A 21858-nucleotide genomic window follows, 5' to 3' on the forward strand; every position below is an offset into this window, starting at 1 on the left:
GATGATGGATGGATGATGGATGGATGGATGATGGATGGATGATGGATGGATGATGGATGATGGATGGATGATGGATGGATGGATGATGGATGATGGATGATGGATGGATGGATGATGGATGATGGATGATGGATGAATGATGGATGGATGATGGATGAATGATGGATGGATGGATGATGGATGGATGATGGATGGATGGATGATGGATGGATGATGGATGGATGATGGATGATGGATGGATGATGGATGGATGGATGATGGATGGATGAATGATGGATGGACGTTGGATGGATGGATGGATGATGGATGGATGATGGATGGATGATGATGGATGGATGGATGATGGATGGATGGATGGATGATGATGGATGGATGATGGATGGATGGATGATGGATGGATGAATGGATGATGGATGGATGGATGGATGATGGATGGATGAATGGATGATGGATGGATGAATGGATGATGGATGGATGGATGATGGATGGATGGATGATGGATGGATGGATAGGCCTGTCACATTAATCAGTAAATGAATGAATCCCATGATGAATCAAAATGAGGTTGATAATCATTACTTGTTTTGAGTGAACTCTCAGGTCAGGAGCTGCTCCTCTGCAGGACAGATGGAGCCAGCTGGGACTGAGGAGGCAGAAGTGATTTTACAGCTTCTGCAGCTGTTGTTGTTGTTGTGTGTTGTTTTCTAAATATCCAGTCCAGAACCTTTTTTTACACGTGAATTTCATAAGCTTTGTAAGCAGGGGTGTGTGTGTTTCTGGTATCATTGTATTAGGTTAAATCAGTCTCCAAATGATATTATTGTTTATCGCAATAATTTCTGAGACAATTTATCGTCCAGCACAATTTATAACTGTGACAGACCTACAAAAGGATGGATGGATTGCTATGGTAGTAGCTGAGTGTCATCCCTCCAAACAGATACAATTCTGTCCCAGCATTCAGTAAACTGGCAGTCTGCCTGAGAGGGACGCGCTGAAACTAAATCTGAAGATAGTTTTTTTTATTTCTCTGTAAATAATAAAGCCTCGAATGCCTCTTGTACTTCTCCTGCCCGCTCTAATTTTGGTGCCACAAACAAATCAGCACTTCTTCACTGAAGGACAATACACCAATCAGTGGCGTCTGCTGCTGTTCTTTCACTTCATTATACGCCGAGTCGCCACGTGGCTTTTATGTGTTCCTACCAGCGTGGCTCTGCTGAAAACATAATTAAAAAATGCATTATTAATCTACTCCTGGTGGCACAGAGACTAAACAAAACAGCATAAATTTCAGCCTGCATCTGCGCACACGAGACTGTGTGTGTGTGTGTGTGTGTGTGTGTGTGTGTGTGTGTGTGTGTGTGTGTGTGTGTGTGTGTGTGTGGGTCTATTATCTCCCTGACTCCTGACTAATGTTTAAGCCACATCTGCTCGTAGTGGAGATGCCTTGCAGTCAGCCATATCTGTGCCCGGACCATCCATCTGGCTCCGGCAGAGCAGCAGATGGATGACGAGGAAACAATCAGCACCACCGGTTCAAACCTCAGGCTCCGAGAGCACCGATCATCACCCACGCTGAGGAGAATCACAGCCGGGCAGAGAGAGAGCACACAGCCACAGCCAGAAAACAGCTATTAGAAACACTGATGGATGTTAGCTGGAAGAGGGCAGGTGAGCGGTTACCTTCAGGTGCAGGTGAAAGAAAAAAAAAGTTTAAATTAAACGAGCCCTATCACCTTAAAGAACCAATCCCAGAGAGCCAAAGCCCACCCTGAGGTGCCAAAGTGACAACTCTCCACTTCATTTCTGATAGGGAGCTGAGTGTCGACAGCCTGACCTCACGTCTGAAGAGTGACGGTCCGTTCACAGATCAGAACCTGTACCGGAGCGGCTCTGTCCAGCTTTCATTTCCTTCACTTCTACATGAAAACTACCTGATGTCTGAAGACAGTTATAGTCAAGAAGTGACCTAAAGCGGTTTAAATTAGGATTTAACGATGATTCTGTGAGCTGTTTTATTTATTTATTACAACATCAAAAGGTTCGGGTTGATCAGGAGTACGGAGAATACTTTCAGTATTTGTAAAATTTATACTTTTTGAATAATTTTATTTTATTTTCAAAGATTTTCCCCAAAAAATACATTGAGATGTATAGAAATAATCTGAAATACTCAAATTGTTAGCTTTTAGCTACTGCCTTACTAATTACATTTAGCTATTTTAGGTTTTAGTGTTGGTTTTGTTTATGTTTGCATTCAGCTACAGTTTTACTACATTTAGATTGTAGCTATAGTTAAGCTGATGTTAACTTTGACCTGCGGTTTAGTAAATTTTAGCTTTTAGCTACTGTTGTGCTTATTTTAGCTTTGGTTAGTTTTTTCAAACAGTTGGGCTTTAGCTGCTTTTTAAACACACTTTCTCTTCTGCTCTGCTAATTTTAACTGGTTTTGTGAGGTTTAGCTTTTAGCTACTGTTTTTTTTCTTAATTTCAGCTACAATTTTAGCTTTCAGTTATGATTATGTTCATTTTTGCATTTAGCTGCAGTTTTGATAGATTTTGCTTTTAGCTACGGGTAGGCTCATTTTTACTTTTACATGTGGTTTTGTGAATTTTACCCTTTTGCTACTGTTTAGCAAGTTTTAGCTACCTTTTTTTTTTGCTTATTTTAGTTTTGCTAGGTTTTTCCTACAGTTACACTTTAGGCGCTGTTTTGACACTAAGCTTTTTCTTCTGTTTTGCTAAGTGTAACTTTACCTACTGTTTCAAATTTCAGCTTTCAGCCACTTTTGCTAATTTCAGCTTTAAGTTATGGTTATGCTAATTTTTTGCTTTAGCTATAGTTTGGCTACTTTAACAACAAATTGCACACAAAAAATGTAATTTTCTTGTCTTTGTTACATTTTAGTAAGTTTTAGTAAGTTTTTACAACAGCTGGTGATTTTATTTCCTAACAAATAAAGCCTAAAGTGTTTCTAGATGCTGCCACTAAATACGTTTTTTATTTTGGTATGTCTGAGTTTATTCTCAGTCTATGTACTCTTTCAGGCAGATTCAGCTCCAAATACAATCTTTTCCTCCCACTTCTTGCGCTCCGACTCTAAAACATCAATATGTTGTTTCTGTGAGCAGACAGGAGAGGGAATCTAAACTAAAATAAAACAACTCAGCTCAACGTCATCCTGTAAAATAATCACAGCCAGCAGCTCAGCTGGGCTGTATTTTAAATAAAAAGCAGTTTTAGTTGCACATTTGCAGACAGACTCAAACAGGACAGATGAAGCAGGAAAAGCAGCTCATCTTTATTTTTATTTATTTATTTTAGTTATTAACGTGCACAGAACTCTCTGTAAGGATGATTTATTTATTTTTTTTTACACCTATTTGAAATGTGTTCCTATCAATTTATATATATTTTTGATTAGAGTGCATTTAAACAACTACTTTTGTTTGGCACTTAATGAAATACTTTTTCATTTTTACCACCAAAATAAGAGTCTGTGGTTATAGTTGGGTTGATAAACTAATACGGCCTTTTTGATAACAGCAAAAATTCACTCAGCTGCTCACAAGTTTACAAAAACGACTGGATGTTACCAAACCAGTGGGCTGGAAACAAAAAGAAGACGTTTAATTCATCGAGCTAACATCAGCTTTAATCATAGATCAGAAAATTTGCTTGTGTCACTAAACGGGAAGGTTGTAGCTAATTAACTGATTTGTGCACGTGATCGTTGTTCAATGAACTCAGAGGAGAAAAAAGCTCAACATGCACACCGGAAAGGGGAAAAGAGCAAATCCTTTCCAGAGAGCTGTGAAGCTAATAAGGTTTTACGTTAAGTTTTAAGTGTTTTTGTCACTTTGGCCCCAGAAAGAGGAGGATAAACCCAGACTGGAAGAAGAATGAAATGAGTTTGGATGACACAGTCTCATACTCTTTTTAACAGACGTCCAATAGCGCTTCCCTCTTTCTTCTGCAAAACGTTTCAAAGTCACAAAACAAAACAAAAATAAATAAATAAAGGTCAGTTGGTGTTTGAGGTGGACGAGTACGAGGACATTTTCTGCAGCTGCTCATTCCGTGTGCGTTTGTGCACAACAAACCTTGCTGCGAGCGTCAACGTTGAGCAGACAGACTCCACAAGCCAGCTCTTTGGGATTCTTGATACCGGGCCTCAGAATACACGAGGAGAAATCCAGGGAGCTTTCATCAGGCTACACACACAGACACACACACACAAATATAACACAACCACAATTTACTTCCAGCTGCAGGGCAAGATGTAGTCACTTCTGTTCTTGTAAAAACAGCGCTGCTTACATAAAATATCTCCTTGCAGCATCAACATTTTTACAGACTTTGCATAACTTTAACTCAGAGAGTAAAAATAAACACATCTCATGTTTAAGCCTCTCTTTTTCTAAAGTTGTTGTTTGTGACATGTGAAAACTGATAATTATTTAAAAAGTTGTATAAGGTTATTGCATTTTTTACTAAGCACATTGCCTTTTTTTACTGATGCAATGCAGTTTGGGGAGGATGATGGGCTGCAGTTGCAGCTATGAGTCTGTTTTATAAAACTCTTGCAAATAAATAAATAAATCTATGCACCTTTTGTAATGTGAAAACTGGCCCAACAAGAAAACTTGAGCAGCACTGCGTTTAAATCAATGAATCATTGATTTTTTTTCAACAGAGCAACCACACTTTGTGTTAGAAGGAGAATTTGTGATTCGACCTCTGATACGCTGTCAGCAGGTGTGGTAGAACACGTCTGCGTTAACAAATCATCTTACAACAAGCTTGGCCAGCGACATGAAGCTGACGAGGTTGTTCCACACGCGGCTGATGTCCTTCAGCAGCTGCTGCAGCTTCTCGGAGCAGACCGCTGTCGCCTTGATGCCCAGCTCCACGCGCCTGGTGACGCGATACACCTCCACCACGCCTGAGGGACGAAACACGCAGAACGTCAAACAAAATGTCCCGTTTTGTCTCGTCTCTTCAGGTTCTTTTCTTAGTGTGTCGGACTTTATATGCAAAGGTCAAAATTTAACAGAAAGATTTAATTCCTAATATGTTCCTACCTGTCTTACCTCAGCTAGCTGCTTTTATTCTGCTCTCTTTTTAGCTGCATTTTTATTCTACTTTAATTATGACCGCCTCTATGAACTGGGCAGCTGTTCTGGTTTCACGGTTCAGGACTCTGATGTGTGTGCAGAAGGCCTGGTTTCTCACCCAGCAGGTACTCCATGCCCTGAGCGGACTGGATGACCTCGGTGCAGACAGAGGAGCTGCTGATCCCGTTCAAGGTGTTGTTCGCTTTGGTGATGACCTTAATGTGGAGAGACAGGAGTCGGCGTTGTGGATTTTGTTCGTCGTTCTTACCGTTCGCACAAAATAAGCCTCGTGAGGGTATTCTCTATTAGTTTTAGAGTTTAGTCACAAAACAAATGTGGCAAACAAACCTCCAGAGCACTTTCCAAACACCTCTGCCACTCGTACGCGTAACGCTCACTTTCCTGCAACAACACAACATAATGATCTCACGTGAGCACAAATGCGAAACAGAAGGAAAGCCGTTATTTTGCAGCTTCGCCGGTTTCTGTTTGTCTGTGGAGGACCTGCTCACCTCCACCTCCCCCGTCAGGTCTTTGTACTTGTCCCTGATGACGGGCAGGGTGGGCTTCTCGTTCAGCGTGTTGGAGCGGTCCCTGAAAGGCTGTTCCGGGGCCGGAGACGGGGGTGAGCGTCCGATCTCTTTCTCGCCCAAACTGTGGCTGCGTTTGTGGGAACCTGAGGGGATTAATAACATCTGAGACAAACTCAAACACAGAATTCAGGAACTCAACCTGAGCTGGGCGACGTTTGTTCGTGAGCAGGGTTGCTGTCCTTTTTGTTGTGGCCAGTTCCTCCCAGACGAGCGCTGGATGAGTAAACGCTTCAGCTCTGACAAACAATAATTAGGTATGAAACAGACCCACTAATACACTGTTATGAATAATTCACAGGGATTCACAGAGACAATCCTGCCAAGGCGCCACAACAAAAACATCCACAAACACGAGCCAACACTTGTCTACTTGAGTTTAAAGCATGTGTGTGAGGATTGACCAGAGACAGGTAATCTACCCCTAACTCTAACCTGCAGAGGCGTGCGTCACTGTCCCACAACCAGTGTGGTCAGATCACTGCCAAAGTGAAGTCCTCTTCTTCAGACTAATTAAATCCAGAGACGGGGAGAGGAAAACTGAGGCTTTTTATCTCCATGCAGGAAACTGTAATTAATTGCTGGCGGAACGCAACGCCGGCAAACGGCGGTTAAAAGAATGAGCGGCCTTAAAGTCGTTACGGTTAATTTCTGTTTATGGATTTGTTGGCCTCTGATAATCCATCTCAGCAGCCGCTGCCATTAGAGCGGGACTGTCATGGCAACACCACCATCTAATGTCTGACGGCTCGATTACAGAGCAGCAGTGGGACAGTGAGGAGAGGAAGACTGGAAAAAAGATGCTCGACAGGAAAGTCTTTGAAAAATGTCACTGGCTTTAGAACTGAAGACTACCCATATAAATATAAATATAAATATAAATATAAATACCCAGAGGTAGTAAATTAGGAGGATGACTCACCTTGAACAGACAAGTCAAAGGTTGCGAGCTCGCTCTTGATCATCTCCTCGCTGGACTTGACTTTGGCCTGAGCACTGGCTTTGAGGAAGTCAGACTTGCCAAATTTAGGCTTATCCCCCTGGAAGGCGCTGAACTCCTCTGAGGCCTCGGTTTGGCTTCCTTCAGACCCTGCCTCTGCAGCGGCAGCAGGCGAGTCCGATTTCTCAGAAACCGTGCTGGCAAAGTCTCCGAAGTCGTCGTCGTTATCGATGACGCCTCGATCGGAAGAGCCAAAGTCGGCGAAGGCCTTGAACTTGTCCCCTGCAGACGAGCCGGTCTCTACGGTTAAGAAGGCGGTGATCTTTGCTGTGGAGCCGTTTGTGATGCTTTCAGTGCTGCCGAAGCCGAGTTCCTGCCTCTGAGGTGGGACTAAAGCTGGAAAGGAAGCTCCCTCTGAGGCGTGGGACCTCCTGAGCTCGTTCTGCTGACTGTCCTCCTGCTCTGACCAGTCGTAGCTGGCCAGGCTGCTGAGACCCGACGTCCCAAAGGGGTCAAATTTCATGTCATCTCCTTCTGCAACGACAGCACATACATTCAAGTGGTTCCTGGGAACAGTACAGGTGTTATCGATGGAGAAAGAGGAGTAAAACTTCTGCAGGTCTGCTAGGCTTCGAGAACCTTAATCATTTCACCAACATTATGAAACATTTTGTACCTCAACTATCAGTCTGAACTCAAAGACACACTCGGGCCTCATCACTAAGCTGCCCCCATGTCTATAAATAATAAAGTTATCAGAACATGAGTGTCTTTTGTAATGCCTTTGACACAGCCGAAAAATGCTAACTATCAGTTGTTTATGGCTTTTTCAGTGTATGTTAGCATCTATGCTAATTTTTGGTCAGCAGCCTGCTTTTAAGAGGATTTTCTTACATGTACTCTTTATTAGCCGTGGATGATCAAATTTCATCAGTAATTATTAGGGGGTGTAAAAATACATCGATCTATATCAATATATCGATTTGAATGGTTCATGATTCAGTTATATCGAGGCAAAATGAAAATGTTGATCTATATGGTCATCGCATGCTTGATGGGAATCAATATCATACACCCACCTAACACAGTCATTATGTTAGGTGGGCGTATGATATCGCTTTATATCGATCGCAGACATGTGAATTGAACTTAATAGATATTTGTATCACGACAGACCGAATCGTCATCCAAACATATCGATGTAATATCGCATTGTGATAAAGCTGCTGATTTACACGCCTAGTAATTATTTTACACCCGGGGAGGCGACTGTGGCTCAGTGGTTAGAACAATCATCCTCCAACAAAAGAGTTAAAGGTTCGATTCCACCATTATGGAGCCCCTGGGCAAGACGCTGAAGCCCTCATTGCCACTGAAGTACCTCATTGGTGTACGAATGTGATTATTGGACCCTAGAGAATGATTTAGTCAGACTATTTTTGTAGAGATGTAGCAGAGTACTGTATATGAAAGACTTTGAGTGGCCTGGATGGATAGAAAGGCACCTGTTTACTGTTTCATTAAAGATTTCTACCCTTAAATGTGAAGTTGTGCTTTAGATTTCAACGGTAAACTACATGTGCTGTTCTTAACGTAATGTTAAAACCAGCTTTTTCCACTTCATTATTTCAGTTTCATGTCCTTTACGTTCTGGATGGACACTTCCTCCCTCCTTCATATTTCTACTCCAGAGTTCAGCTTCTCCAGAGAACAGCAGCTGTAGAAACACCACAGACCAAAATTTGTCCACGGTTCCCCTCTTTTATCTGTGGAAGCAGCCGTAATATGACTCCCACACCCGTCAAATATTTTGTGCTTTAAAGACGGGGAAACTAATTTTGCATTTAGCTGATTTTTTTTAATCCTGACAGTAATACCTACCCACTGTGTTAGAGAAAGACATGCTCCCTCCCACACTGTGGAGAATTCTGCTTAATAAAATATCTCGTTATTTTAATGCCGGGGGTGAATAACATTCATCCGACTGCTACATTAAAGCTGCTTTTCTCCCGTTTTTTTTGGCTGCATAATGTTGTTGCTGGTGACAAACAGCTCAGCTGACTCATTTGATTTCTTTAAATACAATCTGAAGGAAATTCCTCTCCGTGTGGTCACCGATAGGACCAAGAAAACCTCTCTGCTGTCGCTACACGTGCTCCATTACCTTTGCTTTTAAAGCTAATATTATCTGACAGCTGTATTTGTCAACATAAAGACTCAGGTTTCCCTCAACCTCACTTGTTGAACCCTTCCTATTTTGCGTGACAGACAGAATAAAAGAAAAAAAAAAGAAAAGCAATTTGTGAAATTGACAAGGACCTACTGCTGCGAGCTTCGTGCGATCAAACTACGTTAAGCCTCGTAGGGAAGCAAAGAAAAGGAGAAAAAAAAGACGGCAGGCATTTTAGCAATACCAATAGTAATGTTTATTACGACAACATCAGTAGAGAGAAAGAGAGAAAGTCACAAAGTACTGTGCAAGAAGAGGTCTATCGTTACAAGAGGTTTGTCAAACTAACACTTGTAAAATTAGATTTCAGTCATTTAGATTACAGGAGCATGCATTCAGGAGAAAAAAAACAAACAGCAGGAAGGTAAACCAACAGAACCCGAGTATAAAGAAGCAGAGAGAAGGCACATTCACATACTAGAATCAGTAGTTTTGGGGGGGAAATGACAAACTTGGACTAGAAGAAAACAGGTGTTTTGAATACAGAACACTTTGGAAAGTGTGGTTGAAAAGATAATTTAAAGAACAAGACAGGAAGCGTTAACCCTTTGAGGACCTGATAGGAAAGACTGGCACAAAAATCACTGTTTAAGGAAGATTAAGTGTTTTTCCCCAGAAAGTCGTTTAGGATCCATGATAAAGAATAAACAGATACATAAGAAGAGATTAATGCATCTGCTTGTAAAAATGTGATGCTGTTCAAGCACTCAAAGGGTTACAGAAAACAAAGAGGGCTATCGTACACCTGATATCCCAGAGGGGGGCGGGGTCTTAATTACATCCAATCACAGATGCAAGCACAGATTTAAAGAGACAGTATCCTTTTTTTCCCCTTTGCTACAGAGACTGTCAAAGCAGGTTAATGAACACAAACAATACATTTAATTATCAATTCACATTAGCCTAAATCTTTAACCTACACAAATGTCGATCACAACAAGACCAAAGAGTCTTTGAAGCCACAAAATTAAAGAATTCATATCCTTGTAATAAAAATACACTATTAAATCTGTTTGTATACATTTCTCCTTGGATTAAAAACAACTTGCAATACTTTTATGCATACAATGCTTATTCTGTACTGTGTTCTTGTCAATTTCACAAATTGAAAATAAATAAATAAATAAATAAAAGCAGGCACACTGCAGGAAAAAAAGCAAGGCAGGAAGGGTAACACTAACTTCATTACGTTCTGAGAGAGCAGGACCGTAGAGCCACACCAGATAAATTTATGCAGCCGTTTCACAGGACAAAAAAAAAAAAACTAAATAAATAAATCTGATTCCTCAAAAGGAACCTCACAAAAATACTGTCTCTTTAAGATTACAAACATCTCTTAAACACAGTGAGGTGCTCAATTTCGCTCGGCCCGCTACATTTAACGACATGTTAGTCCCAAAGCTCTCCAAAAACAAAATAATTTAAAGAAAAGTGGAGTGGAAACACTGGTTACTGTAGCATGATGTTTGTCTTTACCAGGTTCACTGCGTCTCTACAAAATCAGCTTTTGCTCTCGGTGCAGAAGAGCTGGACTGAAACAAGGCAAAGTGGGGAGGGGTTTACATTTTTATTCTTATCCTTTCTAAACTCCTCGGGTAAAATAATAATAATTTGGGGAATTCTGATCAGCATGAATGTTATCAGGTGAAGACTTTGCATCTTAGACTCTCAAAAACTGCCAGAATTTTTCAAATAAAAGCAAAAGCAACAAACGCTTGAGCTGCAAAGTGTTCACCTGCCAACCTGTGGATTGCAATGAAACGTGAGTCGTGATGTGGAGGTGAGATGCTCGACGAATAAATAATTAGGTTTTGGGGAGAGGAGAGAAAGAAGTGCTGACGTGTAAATTACCTGATGTTTTTTTTAAAACTGAGCTGATTTCCTTTTATTAAACTGACATTAACATGTTCACTGAAACACGAGGAAGAAAAAAAAGAGAGAGACAGCTTTAAAGACTGAATCTCGTAATTAGAGTCTTGTTCGATCCAAAATCACCGCACAGCTGGACTGAAAATACTGCAGAGCAACACAGTCATTTTTATAGATACAAAGAGAAACACATGCACTCACATTCAAGCACTCACATCTGAAATTTAACTTGCATCCAGTAATCTTATAAAAATCATTCTCCCCAGGTTCTGCATGCAGAATCTCTTAAGGGTAACCTTTCATTTCCAGCTAATCAAAATGATATTTCCCGGTTTGCCTTTTAATAACACGGCAGCTAAAATGATGCTTTTGTGAAATTTGGAGTGGGGGGATTGTGCAAAAAACATGATCTGAATAAATAAGAAGACCGCCACAGCGAACATCTTCATCTGGTAACACTGCTCGACGCGTAAAAGTCTGCAGACGCAACAAACGAGAGAGTAATCGAAGGTCGAACGCACAACCGCCGCCAATCTCATCTGTAAACTATCAAACCATCAAATTATCGTTATTATAACGTGTTCAGGGAAGAGAGGAGAGGGTAAACACTAAAAAGAAGAGAAGAGATGAATGAATGAATGAACAAATAAATAATTAAATAAATAAATAAATAAATAATGATGAGATGTAAAATGAAGCTTCTAATCTGATATGTCTTCAGAGTTTTGCCACATTTCTTTCTCGTTGACCTTTTAGTTTGGTGTTTTCTAAACGTGAGCGGCTCCGTCGAGGCGGAGAGGCTGGCTGGTTGGCCTCGAGTTGAACACTGTGCGACCCGTAAGGAGCCTCACCAGAGCAAACGCACTAGTTCCTCACCTGTAGCTGGGGGCTGGTGGGCCGAGAGGCCGGGCAGATCCAGAGAGCTGTCCGACATCACGTGCTTCAGTTCTCCCCCCATGTCCGACAGCTTCATGTCCAGCTGCACCGACAGCGCGTCCTCCGAGTCGTCCTTCCCCACGCTGCTGCCGCCGATGGACGGCAGGTCGAGGGACTTGACGGAGGCGGAGTCTTCCTTGCCGTGTTTGAAGGCGGACACCTTGTCCACCAGAGTCTTTTCCGAAGCCCCCAGCGCCGTGCAGAACTTGGACGACTGGAAGTCGGCGAAGTCGTCCGCGTCGCTCCTGAGGGAGGAGAAGGAGCCGCCGCCGCTCTCCTTGGCGTCGTCGTAGGAAAGGCCTCCTTCCAGAGACAGCTGCTTGAACACGTCGTACTTGTCGGAGCTCTGCTGGGGCTGCTTCGTGGAGGTCTCCGCTTGGACGCCCGCGCCACTCTCGCCTTTCGGCTCTCCACCAGAACTGCCGAACGCCATGAAGTCTGCGAAGTCGTCCTGAGGCGCCGCTGCAGCCCCTCCTGCTGCTGGAGCTTGAGTGGTGTCAGACGAGGAGCCAAAGAGGGCAAAGTCACCAAAATCATCTGCGCCTCCTCCTGGAGGTTTTGCTCCGCCAGGCAGGAGCACTAAAGATGGGGATGCAGACACAGAGGGGAACAGGTTGGGTTTTGTCTCAGTGGGGGCTGGAACAGAGGGAGCCATGGAGGAGAAAAGGTCCAGGTCGGCCATGTTGAGGGGGTTTTTGGGCTGAGAAACAGACACTGCTGGCTGCTGCTGTGGAAGTTGCTGTAGAGTCTGAGAGTTTGGGAAAGCAGAGGGAAAGGCAGGTTGAAAGATCTTGGCCTGATCGGACGGCTCTAGTGGAGAGACGCTGTCGGCGGTTTTAAAGTCTGTGAAGCTGTCATCAGTGTTGATGGACTTGAAATCTGCAAATCCTTCCCCTGGAAAAAAACAAAAGATTCACGATGAGTAAAAGGCAGAAACACACACAAAAAAAAAACCTCAGCTGCTACAACCAACTCAGTTTCATATCCTAAAAGGAGCGTGAGGTGATGAATTTGGCGCAGCTTCGGCTCGACTGAGGAAAATAAACTTCCAGTCTTGTGATGAACTGTGGGCTTGAAAGTGTTCAGAGCAGAGCACACTTCACTGCACAACAAAGAGCTTTGCTATATACAGACACACAACCTACAGGTGGTATTTCACTGGGCTGTGACTGTCGGAGACTCGGAATCGGGAGAAAATTTGCACATTTTCAGCTTAAAATCTGAGTATCTGCAACAGCGAACCACATTCTGCATGGCTAGTTTTTTAAAAATCAGTTTTTTTTTGTGTGTCAAGTGTAGCACAACTTGCATGGATCTAATTCAAATTTGCTTGTCTCTGTGATTTTCAAGAGAACTGAGTGCCACCTCGAGGTCGGCAGGATCTTCATAGTGAGGCAGCTTGACATCAAGGTTACTGCGTGTCTGCTGCTTGGTCTATAAGGTTATTTAGTCTTAAACAAGGCCTTTGGGACAAATTTTGAAAGTGGAAAACTGAATTATTTTACCTATTATTACAAAGCTAGGGTAAATTTGCTTCTTTAATCCAATAAAATTATCCTTTTCCTTTCATTTCTTGTAGTTTTTGTTCTGAATTAGAACGAATATGGGTCTATTTCTGTTTTAAGTGCAATGTGACGATGAGTGTGACAATTTCATGTTTCACTTTTTGAAACATTTATGTCACAAAGTTAATTTTGATACCTAGTTTGCCTGGGTTCTTTATAGGGATAGATAAATAAAAAAAATACAGAGAAATATTAAGAATAAAAAGTAGGTGAACAGTTGGAAAGGTTGTCATACGCTTGGAAATTTGGTGATGTTAAAATTAGTGCTAATTAGATGGGTATTTTCCAGGAGTCTGACAAAAAAAAAAGTTCTCACGCTGCCAGCTGATATTATCCATTATTTAACAAACCTTTATTTTATGTTTTGTGCTTTATGATTGACTGAATACTTTTGATGCATTTGAAGTTAGGGTGTGTTCTGCACCTACAGTCTGTCTTTTAAAGGGAACACAAGGTTCTACCTCTCGTGTTCTTGGAGACTTTTAGGACAAAATAAAGAAAGGTTTGAAATGAGTTTGAGATGCCGGCTACGATTCCCCAGCAAAACCTTCCAGGAAACGACCTTCTGACCTAGCAGCAGTCCCAGCCCAGTGAGATAGTATCTTACATCCACACTACCATGCAGTGAACAGCTGAGAAACTAAAACAGTAAAAATGTTTGAATTTAGTCATTTTCTTTGTCCGATGAACTGAAATCAATACCTAAAATGTATCAAACACTGTACAAATAAAAACTTTTGCATTGTTTTTAGTAGGAATGCACCGATATGAAACTTTCAGCCGATAACAATATCTGATATAATTATTGCTGTTATGGCCGATAACAGATATTTACCGATATTACACAAACACACAAATTATGTTAAACAAATACGCACAAACACACTTGGGTCTTTTTTTGATACCGTAACTAAATGATCAGACCTCTGACATGACTCCCTACTTCAGTTATTCCTGGCTGCACAGCGTCAATATCACTATCATGATCAAACAGATGTCGATCAACCAACCATCTCCCCTCCCAAAACAGAAACTAAAGCTAAAAAGTGGGAAGTCAATATTGGACGTTAATATCGGCTCAGTTTTACATATCGAACCGATACGATATTTGAAAAAATGATCAATATCGGCCGATACCGATTTCAATACCGATATATCTTTCATCCCTAGTTTTTAGGGATGCACGATATATCGGCATTAATATTAGGGATGTCCCGATCCAGATTTTTTGGCTTCCGATACAATCCGATTTTTTTAATGATTAGTATTTCCGATACCGATCCGATAGCTTTATTTCTTTATTTCTTTCCAAGTGACAAGGTTGGTAGTATTAAAGCGAGCCCTGCTGTTCCCACCACGAAAAACATCCAGTTTGCAGATTTTACAAGATGCAGTTTCAGCATCATTGTTTTCCATTGAAAAGTGTTCCCACACTGTGGACATGGTTACACACTTGCGTGCGTCTTGACTTCTTAACGGCAGTTGTGAAGCATGATGATGCTGAAAACTGTCGCCAAATTTAGATCGGCCCGATCACTTGACTAAATCCGATTCTACCCGATTTTCAAAAAAATGGCCACATCTGCCACCGATACGATACTGAGTATCTGATCGGGACATCCCTAATTAATATCAGTATCGGCCGATATTGGTCATTTTTTTAGAATATCGGTATCGGTCCGATTTGTAAAGCTGGGCCAATATTAACATCCGATATTGATTTCCCACTTTTTAGCTTTAGTTTCTGATTTGGGAGGGGAGATGGTTGGTTGAGCAACATCTGTTTGATCATGATAGTGATATTGACGCTGCACAGCCAGGAACAACTGAAGGAGCCATGTCAGATGTCTGGTCGTTTATTTACACTAATAAAAAAAGACTCAAGTCTGTTTGTGCGCATTTGTATAATATAATTTGTGCGTTTGTGTAATACCGGTTATCGGCCATAACAGCAATAATTATATCGGATATCAGCTGAAAGTTTCATATCGATGCATCTCTAATTGTTTTCAACTCTTCCATGAGCCAGTCAGATCCCAAAATGTCCTGAGTTTCAGCTGCTGGAGGTGTAATATATGCACAGAGTGAATAGAGAGTCTGTTCACGCTGCTGGTGTAGGGTGGAAGAGAGAGAGAGAGAGAGAGAGAGAGAGAGAGAGGTAACTAATAGGCTCATTAGAGAAGATGGAGCCTGACAATGCCAAAGAAAGGTCACTGCAAAGCATGACTTACTGGAGTTGTAAGAGCAGCCCCCATCAGAATCTGCTCTAATGGAACATGGACGGGAAACACAACTGGGATCAACACCGCGGACTCGCATACAACAAGGAACAACGTAAACACCGACAGATGGCATCGTGGTGACGCGACAGCTTCACCCAAGTTTTTACAAAACGTTTAACCCTGTCACTGATTCTAATTCTAGATTTCTTTCTTTAATAAGATGCATTACTTTCAGCTGACAGAACAGAAAGATTATGAAAGGTGAGTTTCTTACCAACTGGTTTCTTGTCAGCAGGTTGTTCCAGCTGTCTGAATACACTGTATTTATCTCCAACATCTGGATAAAGACAAAGAAATAATAAGAGGTAACACTGTCTGCTACGTTAAACCACAACTAATCGTTAATTAGAGTTAAAAAAAAAAGATTAGGCTGATTAAACATTTCCATTAAACAGACATCATTAAAGCTAATTGGGAATTTGTCTCTTCTGCATCACAATTTAAAACCTGTCACACTTTAAACATCTGAAGACGGTAACTGCTGCTATAAATGTCTGTGTTTTCAGACCTGGCTGTGCTTGGTAAAGGGCAGACAGCGCTGTGGGCAGCAGGTCCAACACGTTACCTGAGGCAGGAGGTGCGGGCTCTGAGGGCTGATCCACAGACAGCTGCTTGAACACAGCGTATTTATCGGTGGACGTGACCGAGGAAGAGGAGGAACCAGACACTGGAGTCAGCATGGCAGGAGTGCTGCGGGGACAGAGGAGCTATGATCAGACGTACTGACGAGTCCAATGACTTAATCTAATTACTGTCCGAGCGCAAGGAATATTTGGAGAGCAACAGTTATTTTCTTAAGACAGTCAAAACAAAAATACCTCCCTGTGTTTTACACAGAAAAATAACTCTCTATGGAAACTTATTGATTGATTTACATATTTTGCAAGTTCTGCTGCCTTGTCTTAAAAAAAGGACTAATAAAGCATACTTTTAAGGAATTTAGTGTAATAATAGCTACCATTTGCTAAAAGATGAACGCAAAAAACAAGAAGTGGGTGAGTAAATAAGTTAACAGACAACAGATGCGAGGCTAATTTCATATTTACAGACTTTAAAATCCCAAACTAAGGCTAAAGTGTAGCTAAATCATTTTACAGCACAAAATGATTATTTTTATAAAATATGAATATTTGACACTATCTCAACATTCACATCTGGAAAACAAAAGGTTACAGATTTATCAGGAAAACTCAGCATGCAGTTTACTGTAATTGCTTTTTTTGGGGTGCACGATAGTTATCAGCCGATGTCAGGTAAATTATGATGTCATACTTATCGGTCCAATATCATAACAAACAGAACCAATAATATATGTTCACATTTGCCAGCGAGGCGGTGAGTATGCGTGTTTACAGTATTTTTATCCTTTTTGGTCAAGCCGCTTCCCGTCCAGCACGACCGAAAAACCAACTTTCTAACCAGAAAAATAATTAAAATACTCCGTGCTGAAAAATAACCAGTCATTTTAAAAATTATTGATATTATTTTACCAATTAACCCCGTATGTTACACACAAACTTTATAACGATAAACATAAATAGGTCGGAACAACTACTCCCAATTTGAGAACGTGTAATGTCCGTTACCTCCTGAACGCAGCACTGAGTCCGTCTGCTAAAATGCTAACAACAACAAGCTAGCATTCAAGACCTCATCGGGACTTAAATCATTGCTGAGGCTTTGGACAAATCCAAAAAATTGCCAGCGAGGACGCCAATCTCGAGCACTTTAACGATGGAAATGATGATTTTTTTTTTTAATAATTATAAAAATTATTTAAAAAGATGGCCATTTGAGAAATTGTTTTCTTTGATACACTTTAAGAAATGTTTGTTTGCTAAGAGTTTATTTCAAATAATTTAATTTACAGTGTGATTTTTTTTTTTGGTCTTGTTTATTTATGTTATGATCTTACCCGTTTTTGTCTTATTTCCTGGCATGTTATCGATTATTATCGGTTATCGTCCGCTGGAAGGAGAAAGTTATCGGTATCGGTTCTTAAAATAAGTTATGGCACATCCCTAATTTTTTTAAAGGCTGTTATAAATGTTACAATTTAAACTTATCAGATTAAACATGAAAAAGAATGATCGTCTCCTGGCTGCACTGATACTCTGTACCTGCTCCGGTGAGCACCGCTGCTGGGAAAACTTGCTCCGGACTCCCCCTGAAAATCAGCGAAGGCCTGGTCTCCTGATCCTGCTTTCGGAGCCTCCTGGAAGTCCTGGAATTCGTCGTCGTCGGTTTTGGTCGCCTGCGTGAACGCCTTGTTAGTGAGTCAAATGTAGAATACAGATATATTTAAAAAAAGGCCTGCACAAGTTACCTGTGCAGGAGGGAAACTAGCGATGAAGTTGGTGTTTGCCGCTGGTTGCGCCGGCGCGGTGGGTGCCATAGCCATGACTGGAGCTGCTGGTGTGACCATGGACATGGAGACGGGGGGCTGGGTCATGATGGGCTGCTGGTGCTGGGGCATGACGGGGGCCATGGCCATGGCCAAGGCTGGCAGGTTGGGCACGGGCGGAGAGGGAAACTGACTGAGGATCTCCACATTCATGGCTGGGAGGCCACTCTGAAAGAAAACAGGTTTTTTTTCTGTTTATTCTAACAACAAATCATCTTTAAAGATCTGATGCATTAAAAACACATTAATGCTACAAGAAACACCAACAAAAATAATTAAACCAGAATTCTCCAGTATTTATATGCTTTTTTCATGACTTTTTATGCATGTGTCAATCTGAAGGCCCATGGGCCAAATCTGGCCCTCAGTAAAGTTTTATCCGGCCCCAATTTCAATACTTTAAATGCAAAAATATTTTGTCTCTGAATTTCATGCATTCTTCTCATGACAGTCAACTACAAAGCCAAAAAAAATAAGTTCAAAATTTTTAGTAATTTTGGAGTGGAACAACAAAGAATCAACTTTATCCGTTTCTGTATGCATTTTTTTAAAAGTTAGATCATTTTATTTATAGTGAGAGATTTTTTACGGATTTGCTGGACTGTTATAAAATATGTTTACAAAAATAATAAAAGTTGTTGATATAAGGTAAGAAATGAATGCTAATGATTCTACAATGCTAAACTTCATATGTTGTCTTTATCAATTAGGTTATTTATGTTCTATAAAACAAATTTTTAAAACGTAAATGAGTTCTGTTTTATACCTTTTTAAAGTTAACCTAGAAAAACTTCAGAAGAAAATTTTGAAGAATGTCAATCCAGCCCCGAATTCCAACTTTGTATTTATCCAAGCAAAGAATAAAATATTTACAATTAGAGCTCCTGAGAGCTGCGTTTACTCATTTAACAAAATCCCAATCATCTCCATTATTCTTTTCATAGTTTATTTGCAGACTTTGTCAACACTGTGTGATGTTCCACTACCAAAACTCAAAGTACACTTTTCCATAATTTGATGCACGTTTAATTTGTATCAAATCCAAACAATCAAGTTTATAACCCATTTGTTTGCCTTTATTTAAAGTATTAGATGAAACATCATTCATTTCAGTTTGTGGTCCAGCTTTTCTTTGTGACGTCACTATAATGTACTTGTTTTTATGTTTTTATCATGTAAAGCACTTTGACTTGTCTTATATTTGTTTATATGAATAAACTTGCCTTGCTTATGTTTTGTTTCAGAGCTGCTCAACAAGCTTCAGAACAAAGACTTTAGCAGGGCAGCTATAAATGTGCTTCAGTGCTTATAAATTGGCACTTATAATTTATTTTACAAGCGTTTCAAATTAAATTGTGTCTTCTTAGGATTGAATTGTTCAGTCGTAAGCGGAGCTCAGAGGCTGAAATCTGCTATGATTTAAAAAAAACAATGTTTGGATAAAATAATTTCTCCTGCAGGCACTCATATGTCCTAGAATGGAGTTTCGTGAGCTGCCTGCAGATTTACATCCTCCCGGGGGGAGGGGGGGTGGGTATGGTGACAGACTTGGACAGAAGATGATAAGAAGCCTCCTGCCAAACCGATCCGATGGGGACTTGGCCAAATACTGAGCTCGCAGCGCTTCGCAGGCTGTGGGGTTTATTCAGCTCTTCCTCCACTTCCAGCTCGTGTGATTTCAGCGAGGAAGCGACGAGGCTGATGGGGAAGATTAGTGAAGTCGTTCTAAGTGGATAATTAGTTGCGACGGCGGCGTTTACCTGCGCCACGCCAATTAGTGCCAGCACAGTGTAGAGCTCCTCCTTGGTCAGCATGCCAGGCGTTGTGCGATTGGCTGACGCCCAGATCTGCCCCAGCGCCTCTCTGGGAAGGCCCGACGACATTAATATCGGGTAGAGCTTGGCCGTGTCTATCCCTGCCGGAGTCATGGTGAATTCAAGAACTTTCTTAAACATGTCTGAAACAAAATAAATAAATAAAATAAAATAAAATAAAAATCCTGCAGCTCGTCTAAAACACGATGCCGCACACCAGGTCGGATCTGGAACGGCTTCAGAGGATGTTTTTACCGGGGACGAGGCTGTCGTTGTAAATCCAGGATGGCAGCATGGACTGGATGTGCTCTTGTTGTGGGTACACGCCAACGCCACCTGTCACACAGACACACACACACACACACAGAACAAACAGTCAGCTGCTACCGCTAAAGTCCTGTCCAAGCTGTCTGGCAGCTCGTATCGAACTCAACAAAAACAACACGCTCGACGTCTGGAGGGCTCGCTGCAGATGCACGCTCCTCCTGCACTGAATCACAAGAATCCTGCCACATCAGACGACAACAAATCATCCAGCTTCAAGGAGAGGAGAGGAGACTGCATCATGAGAAGGAAACAAATCTAATTTAACTACTCAGACATCTCTGAAAATCAAAACAGCTCGGCACATTCTGAAACCTTGCTTTTATCCAGGCTGCCACTTGGAACATAACAATCCAATCAGGCAGCTGAATGAATCTTATAACAAATCTGAGTGATGAGCTGCTGTATTTTATTTATTTATTTATTTACTTTACTTGATGACACGGAAGACAGACACGGGGAAAACAAATAACAGCACAAAGGAAATGCAGAGTAGCATGCACAATCAGCCCCCGGTGGCATCTGCCAGTCCATGCGCATCCCTGTTAAACCAAAGCAGTCAGCATGCGTCCGAGGTCGCTGTCTGGTTTTAAACAGAGGTAGCTTATTAGACAGCAGGCAGAACTCCAAGGTCTCACCAACAGAGACATACGTTACGTCAAAATATGAGCAGCAAGATAGAAAGGTATATGCATCAAACTCACTGCCCCTCTATAAAAAAAATCAGTGAGGATGAAAATGTCAGTTTGATTTGAAGGAAAAGCATGAAATGAAAATATGGTTTTATGAGCCAAACAGAGAAGAGGAGCAAAATGTTAAAAGTTAGAGAAATCGTTTCCCCAGGAGAGCCGAAAACCTTGATTGTTTGTTAATTCTGCTGCGAAGCGAAGGAGAGAAGCGGCAGCTATGGAGTCCAGTAAACAGGCATGAGTCTCACCGCTCTCACTACCGCTCTGAGCAGACGGGCCGGCGGCCGGCGGCGGCGGGCCGGGCCGAGACGCCGGGGCTTCTTGCAGACTTTTAGTGTCGAAGGTGGAGCTCAGGTCCTCAGCGGCCGCTGCCCAGTTCCTCGCTTTGGGGCTGGCGTGAAACTGGGACGAGACTTTAGTTCTGGGAGCCATTTGTGCCAAACTCTGCCTGGATTTAAAACTAACGTGAGCCGTTTTATCAGCGGTGAGATCGCACGAGGAGAAGAGCTTCTCTTCCAGTGACGGGCCTGGAGGGGTGAGTGAGGAACAGCCTGGTTTTAACAAAAAACAAAATTTGTTGTTTTTTCTTTGTAAAGTTGTGCTATTCAGGAGCTTCAGGGTGTTCTTAAAAACAGAAGAAATTATTTAAAGCTTAAAAAAATGCTAGATTCATATTATTTGCAAAAAGATGGTAGGAACTATTTTCTCAAAAGAAATTCTCACGGATAAAAAAAGTAACTTTTAGGAGTATAACTACAAATCTCCCCTGTATACAAACATGTTTATCTATTGAATCTTTTTGTTAGGCTTACAATATCTGACGAGATCAAGCATCTATTCAGCCCATCATTGTGAATTTAGCATTATTTTAAAAAGTCAACTCATTTACCTTTGTATTTTTAGTAGAACTAGGCAAAAACACATAGCAAGGGGAAGCTAAATATCACAAATAAAAAGCACAAGGTGGTCCTGAGACTCTGGAATGCTCTCCCTCTGTCCCTTTGCTGTTCAGATTCTGACTCTTAAGAAATATCTTAAGACATTTTTATTCAGGCAGACTTTTAGTTAAGTGTTTATTGTGGTTTATATATATA

At 41.4% G+C, this 21858-nt stretch overlaps 1 protein-coding gene across 8 annotated transcripts in view; it reads right to left on the reverse strand.

Moving 5' to 3' along the window:
* Positions 1 to 21858, reverse strand: part of synrg (synergin, gamma) — a 43071-nt gene that overhangs the window by 5564 nt on the left and 15649 nt on the right. For 2 of the 8 annotated variants that reach the window (XM_014024099.1, XM_014024097.1), the window contains 14 exons: positions 20007 to 20087; positions 19698 to 19894; positions 17860 to 18105; positions 17654 to 17787; positions 16099 to 16223; positions 15748 to 15810; positions 11627 to 12580; positions 6634 to 7185; positions 5634 to 5797; positions 5470 to 5523; positions 5240 to 5336; positions 4801 to 4949; positions 4108 to 4218; positions 3939 to 3977 (listed from right to left, as the gene is read on the reverse strand). In XM_014024099.1, the coding sequence (XP_013879553.1) occupies positions 3939 to 3977; positions 4108 to 4218; positions 4801 to 4949; positions 5240 to 5336; positions 5470 to 5523; positions 5634 to 5797; positions 6634 to 7185; positions 11627 to 12580; positions 15748 to 15810; positions 16099 to 16223; positions 17654 to 17787; positions 17860 to 18105; positions 19698 to 19894; positions 20007 to 20087 (2966 nt within the window). The other 6 variants (XM_014024093.1, XM_014024095.1, XM_014024092.1 and 3 more) reach the window with 6 other exon arrangements.

This window comes from Austrofundulus limnaeus, unplaced genomic scaffold (genome assembly GCF_001266775.1).
Source record: "Austrofundulus limnaeus strain Quisiro unplaced genomic scaffold, Austrofundulus_limnaeus-1.0 Scaffold407, whole genome shotgun sequence".
Classification (NCBI taxonomy): Eukaryota; Metazoa; Chordata; class Actinopteri; order Cyprinodontiformes; family Rivulidae; genus Austrofundulus; species Austrofundulus limnaeus.